Source organism: Conger conger, chromosome 16 (genome assembly GCF_963514075.1).
Source record: "Conger conger chromosome 16, fConCon1.1, whole genome shotgun sequence".
Classification (NCBI taxonomy): Eukaryota; Metazoa; Chordata; class Actinopteri; order Anguilliformes; family Congridae; genus Conger; species Conger conger.
This window is the reverse complement of record NC_083775.1, coordinates 11,948,205-11,954,894: the sequence shown is the minus strand read 5'-3', so window position 1 is coordinate 11,954,894 and position 6,690 is coordinate 11,948,205. Positions and strand designations below refer to the sequence as shown.

Here is a 6,690-nt window from a genome sequence, read left to right as displayed (position 1 = left end):
GTAAAATAATTGAAAATGTAATAGCCCTGTGTGCCTGTAGGATTAATGTGGAAGTGGAAGGATTCAGTCTGATGCTTCTAGAACATTCTATTGCCAGTGAAAACCCTCAAACAAAGAAGTAGGCTGCCATTTTTCTAGACTGTTTGGGCATCTCGTTTTAAAAAATACAATAAATTTACAGAACCAGAGAATACCCAACACCACACTGTATTTAGTGTTTAATTTTGCGTTACATCGCAGAATGGCAAGGCTTATGACGTCCACGCATTGCAATATGGGTATTTCACTGACAAATAGAGGGCTAATCACAGGAACAGTCACAGGAAATCACTCAGAATCAAACCATTTGATGTATTTTGCAAGCAAGCATGCGACTTGGAACAATGAGTTATTGGAAAAATTAATCACAGCTTGAGTGAAGTCACACAAATATTGCTAGGATCTTGCAATGCTTCAGTCCAGCTCAAGTAAAAAACGGACTTGGAAATCATGTTTCAAATATGTAGGGAAGATTCGGCTATTTCAGATCGGCAAGAAAAAGTGAAGCTACTCCAATAAATCAACTGGGGAAAAAAGCTTCCATCTTTCAATGGCCACAGGCTAGCTCTGTGATGCTAAACTGCTTGTCTGAACTCCGAGTTCATGCTGGCTTTTTCCACTATTGGAGAAAAATGTGTCAGGCTTTTAGAAAATGTGGTGGACGGACAAGCCTCCTGAGGCTTACCAAAACCACCTGTCAGGAACAGCATTAAAGAGTGCCCACGGCTGAGGTCAGTAATCGCAAAGGGCCTGGTTGGACCTCTATAGTAAGGAACGAATAAATCTCACCATAAGGAAGAAAAACCCGCTCACAACTGTCCAACAGATCATAAATACTCTTCAGTAGAGAGGCGTGGATGTGCCAGTGACTTCTGTCCGCAGAAGATTTCGCGATCAGTACTTCACTGCGAGACGCATACCACTAGTTACCCACAGCAACAGGATGGCCAGGTTACAGTTCGCTAATCACTACCTGAAAGACCTGCATAATTCTGGGAAAAAGAGGTCTTGTGGACCGAAAAAGGCCAAGATTTACTAGCTATCACAGTGACAGCAAGAGCAAAGTGTGGAAGCCAAAAGTAATTGCCCAAAATGGGGGGCTATGTATGTATGAAAGTACTGTCATTTCTACGAGGTGAAAGTGTAGACAAATACCTTTAAATATAAGCTGACAACTTGCACATGAACCACATGTAAATTGTTTGATCACAAATTTAAAAGTGTGGAATACAGAGCCAAATAAAAAAAATATGTCTTTGTCCCAAGCATTATGGACATGTTTTTTAAACAGTTATTACCGAACTTGAGGAGATCATATATTTGAAAAGCATTTACAATAGACAATAGAAATAGGAAATCGATGTCATTGTTTGTTTATGACACGATATCCGACGTGATAAGCAGCCCCCTCCCAAAAAATGAATAAATGAATAAAATAAAATAAGAAATATACAATTATAAAGTGTAATACATTTGCGCTGCTCAATTCATATGGAATAAGTGCTGAAACTGAAACCGCCCTTTAAACTGCGCACAACAAACCCAGAATCCTCAAAATATCGGGGATACAGGTAAGTCCCCCGTAAAACCCGCATCCTGAGGTAACTCTCACCTTTGGAACACCGACCAAATAGAAATAACTGTTTATTTACAACAACAACAAAAAAAAAAAGTAATCATGACGATACTAAGCTCTGCGTGAGCAAGGCAAAATTTCAACACATTTACGGGAACTTCCCGTTTTGATCCATTCATTTAAAGTATAAATACTAAACAAATCTCCCATTCCTATCACTTACAATCGTTTCATCTTTCATGCCATCTTCACACAGGCGACTAGGCAAAGACAGAATGCACACCATCTACAGTAAGTGCTTTTAATTTTCGTTTCAAACTCGCAACAAAGTCATGTGTACTATTAGTAGACTATTCCTGACATTTCTGAGTTTTATAATTCAGGACTTATAAGCATCCCGTGAAGGCAAGACAAATGTAGTCTTCGGGCAGTTTGAGAGTGTTATTAAATTAAATCAAATCAGGTATCTAGACAAGGTCTTCCGTAAGAAACTGAACTTTTAGTCTAATTATGAGAATCTAGCAGCCTACAGCCTGTCAGTCCTCTCAAAAATGGTCATGTGCAGCAGGCTATTGAGACTTTGAGGCGCCTAAGGAATGCATTCTCAAAGAAGTTTGCACATGTAATCCTGCCTACAGGACATTGAGATTGATCTGCCAAAATGCATTCCTCCCTCCCTGGCCATGAATTAAGAGCATTCTGCTTTTGTCGAGCGTTGTTAGTTGATGAGTACTTCTTTCCTCCGGTAGTCCTATCTCTGCACTTCGTATTGGCCCTGCTGGCTCATTCTGCGCCGCTTCCAGAGTGCTCCGGTAAGGCAGGACCTCTCATGGATAGCCAAGAATTCGAGAAAATCGTCATGGCCAGCAGTAGTCTGGTCAGTAAGGTCCGGAGCGACATCGAGGGAGTGCGCAAGTCATGTGTACCAGAGGTAAGTGTTGCGGTATACACATTTCTCCTCCTGTTTGACCGTAACTTAGCCTACACAGTGGCATAGAGGGTAATGCCAAGTAACTGTAGGAAAACAGTCATGTTTGATGTCACTAAAATGATGTCAGTGTTAAATGTACTCTGGAAGACTGTACGCTGTTTTCAGAGCTGAATTAACACAGAGCATGATGGCCGTTTTCAGTGTAAACACAGTTTAAAGTTGGCTATGTTCTAAACAATTTAACATTTTTAAAAAGCCAAGTAGGCTACGTTATTACGATTTTGTTTTACCTTTGTTTTATCCATTGGCTAGAGCAGGACCTGTTCAAAAAATAATATTTGCGAATCATGTGATTTTCAAACTGCCATTTGATTTATAGGAAATAGCTTTTATTTTACTGATCAGATTTACAATTAGAGGGATATTCACCCAAATATCTGAATTTATTGCCTCTATGTGTGTGTGTGTGTGTGTGTGTGTGTAAAGGCAAAAGTTATATATCTGAGTTGGATTGGCACTGATGTTTTGCATCTTGGACCTATCCCTGTTGTCATGGTAACTGTGGCTATCACTGATCATCCTAGGCCTTCAAATGGGACTCCCCCACTCAGAACCTGCAGTACATGAAGTCTGTCCTGGGGATCCCTCCCTCTCCCATACTGAAGTCCCTGTCGAATGATTTTACCATGGTGAGTACCATTGCTCGGGTGGCTGTGTGCCTGTACATTATGTATGTGTGTGTGTGTGTGTGTGTGTGTGTGTTATTTGGTGTCTAATGTATGTGCTGTGGGTGCTTGCCTGCATGTGTTTGACAGAGATAGGGTGTGTTTGTGTGCACATCGAAAATGTAGTTCTATTTATTGCAGTGAGTTTGCTTGCAGAGGTCAAAAAGTTAAAAGTCCTGCCATGTGTTTCCTCCACGCATGATTTCACAAATTATAACTGTAATTTGGAACAAAATACTGGGGTGGACTTTGACTTTGTGAACCTGGATTTCACACCTCTGCATGCTGATATGTGCCTGCTGGACATGTTGCTCTTGGGCAATGGCATGCGCTAAGCCAGCTAGAAGCGCTATCACCTGTGCTGTCTGTTTCTTTGTAATGAGGGAGAACAATATTAGTTTCTTCATGAGGAGAGAGAATAATGTCCGTTTCTTTGTAAGGAGAGGGAATAATGTCAGTTTCTTTGTAATGTTTTGGGATGCTCAGCTGACGGTGTGTTTTTCCCCCAGGAGCTGTGTCTGAACCACATATCCGAAGGGCTGCAGCTGCACCAGGACCTGCTCACCTCAATCCGAGACCGCATCTCCAAACCCGAGAAGATGACCGAACTGCTGGCTGACATCAGAGACCTTCTGGCTCAGGTCGTTAAGGTGAGGCATGCTGTCGCATCTCCAGAGCTTGCCAGACAGACAGACAGACTGTCTGATCAGACCAGGAAACTGGCTCGGATAATCAGGAATGCTATTTGCACACTGTGGATGTTGCACAATTAAATTGTCTTTTTAAAAAAATGTAAAGCACTTACAATGTGAATTGTTTGGCTCGCGGATGCTTATGGCCCTAAATGAGCACATAGATCCTTCTGCCCGCAGTCAGCGCTTGCTGTTACTGTTGTACTTTTTGACAGTATTTCAATGGTTGCAACACACCACACAAGCTCAGAAAAGTATTTGAATGTGATTGTTGAAACAATGAGGAATTTTGACCCAGGTCTGAGGTTTGTAGAGAATGCTAACCTAGTTATGCCCGTTCTGACAGGGTGTGTGTGTTTGACAGATGTTCAGGGCGTTCTGACAGGGTGTGTGTGTTTGACAGATGTTCAGGGCGTTCTGACAGGGTGTGTGTGTTTGACAGATGTTCAGGGCGTTCTGACAGGGTGTGTGTGTTTAACAGATGTTCAGGGCGTTCTGACAGGGTGTGTGTGTTTGACAGATGTTCAGGGCGTTCTGACAGGGTGTGTGTGTTTGACAGATGTTCAGGGCGTTCTGACAGGGTGTGTGTGTTTAACAGATGTTCAGGGCGTTCTGACAGGGTGTGTGTGTTTGACAGATGTTCAGGGCGTTCTGACAGGGTGTGTGTGTTTGACAGATGTTCAGGGCGTTCTGACAGGGTGTGTGTGTTTGACAGATGTTCAGGGCGTTCTGACAGGGTGTGTGTGTTTGACAGATGTTCAGGGCGTTCTGACAGGGTGTGTGTGTTTGACAGATGTTCAGGGCGTTCTGACAGGGTGTGTGTGTTTGACAGATGTTCAGGGCGTTCTGACAGGGTGTGTGTGTTTGACAGATGTTCAGGGCGTTCTGACAGGGTGTGTGTGTTTGACAGATGTTCAGGGCGTTCTGACAGGGGGTGTGTATTTGACAGATGCGGGAGCTGGCCCAGTTGGGGGCAGGAGAGCAGTACGGGGGCTCAGGACTCTCCGCTCAGCTCACGGAGGTGTACAAGGTGCAGGCGGCCGCCCACATCACCCTGGATCAGCTGGACTCCTTCTCCCAGCACGTCTTCCGCAGTCTCCGGAACATCCGCACTGTCGCCCAGGCCAAGCCAGCGGCGAGCTGCTGAACACGCCCGCACCACCATCCCCACCCTTCAGCCGCCGCCCATTCCCCAACATCCACACCTACTCACCATCGCCGTGCCCACCCATCAGCCACCACCGTTCACCTGTGACCACACCCTCCAGCTCCGCAGCGTGCGTGTTCTTAAGCACCCTGCCCATTTCTGTGCTGCTTATTTATTTATTTTATTTATCAAGGACGGTGCACATTAATCAACATTTTCAGTTTCCACATCAATGTAAATGTGCCAGGGTTAGCTAATGAGCTCATTTTCATCTGTAGTCCCTAACCTGCGTGTTTTTGGACTGTGGGAGGAAACCGGAGCACCTGGAGGAAACCCACGCAGACACAGGGAGAACATGCACACTCCACACAGAAAGGCCCAAGTGTGGGGCTTTTTTTGTTCTTGTTGTTGTTCATATTTCATTATTTAAATAATTTATTTGTTATTTATTTATGTATTTATTTATTTATTTATTAATTGTATTTTCGGTATTGAATAATTCTGCGTACATGATTTGAAAGGTTTCTGTTTCTGTTTCTGCTGGATGTTGTATGTGACTTGATTAATCTCTATAGTATAGCTACTGATGATTTTGATAGTTAAGACAAGCAATATAAAATCATATGTACAGTATATTGATAATAAATTATTATGTATAATTATATATTATTAATATGTATTATTATTATTATTATTATTATTATTATTATTATTAGTAGTAGTAGTAGTAACATTAGTAATAGTATGTTATAAATTGTATTGTTATTAATATTATTATTAATTATATGTAATATGTTTAATCCAGTTTTTTATTGATAGTGCACCAGGCAGCACTGTCTTCTATAACCGTGTCCTTGTTAATGGGCAAAATGTTTACTGTGATGTCACTACTGTAATAGTGATATCACTGTAACAGAGATTACTGTAAAATCCCATGGAGAAACCAGCCAGTAGTATCTACTGCTACCGCGTTTAATTTCAGAATGTGGAAGACTTTCTTTTAATCTTGCTATTTTAACTTTCATGGACTGGTTCAATGGCCATTATATCTCTTCTTGCTATTAATTGTACTTAATATCACATTAATTCCTTAGTAATATTCACAATGCAACAGAAAAAATGCTATATTTTTCTGGGCATATTTAATCTATTTAATTTCTTTCTAGTCTCTCTTTCCACTCTTTAGTGACCAGCAGTGCAGATGTTTGATTTGATTGTTTGATAATGTTGGACAACCTTTGTATTGGTTGTTGATGTTGTCTTGTTTTTTTATCTGTAACTCTTGAAAGAAATGATGTATTATTATTATTATTATTATTATTATTATTTAGATTATTATTATTATTGTTGTTGTTATTATTATTATTATTATTATTATTATTATTATTATTATTATTTATTAATGATGAGTTTAAGGTTCAAACTAATAAGCAACAGAGGGTTACACTCCTGCTGTGATCTTTGAAATTGACTTTCTTTGAAATATTTCATAGTTTTTAATTGTTATTTTATTAGTCACTGTATGATACACTTGAATCCACAGACTTTGTACAGTTTCAGTAAAATAATAAAAGAAACCT

The 6,690-nt window shown here is 40.8% G+C and overlaps 1 protein-coding gene across 1 annotated transcript; it reads left to right on the top strand.

Moving 5' to 3' along the window:
• Positions 1 to 1,860: 1,860 nt before the first annotated feature.
• Positions 1,861 to 5,714, top strand: LOC133113967 (uncharacterized). Its single transcript, XM_061223141.1, has 5 exons — positions 1,861 to 1,906; positions 2,365 to 2,546; positions 3,131 to 3,235; positions 3,781 to 3,921; positions 4,913 to 5,714. Exons 1-5 carry the CDS (start codon positions 1,891 to 1,893, stop codon positions 5,108 to 5,110), a joined length of 642 nt encoding a protein of 213 aa, XP_061079125.1. The 5' UTR covers positions 1,861 to 1,890; the 3' UTR covers positions 5,111 to 5,714.
• The last annotated feature ends 976 nt before the right edge of the window (positions 5,715 to 6,690 follow it).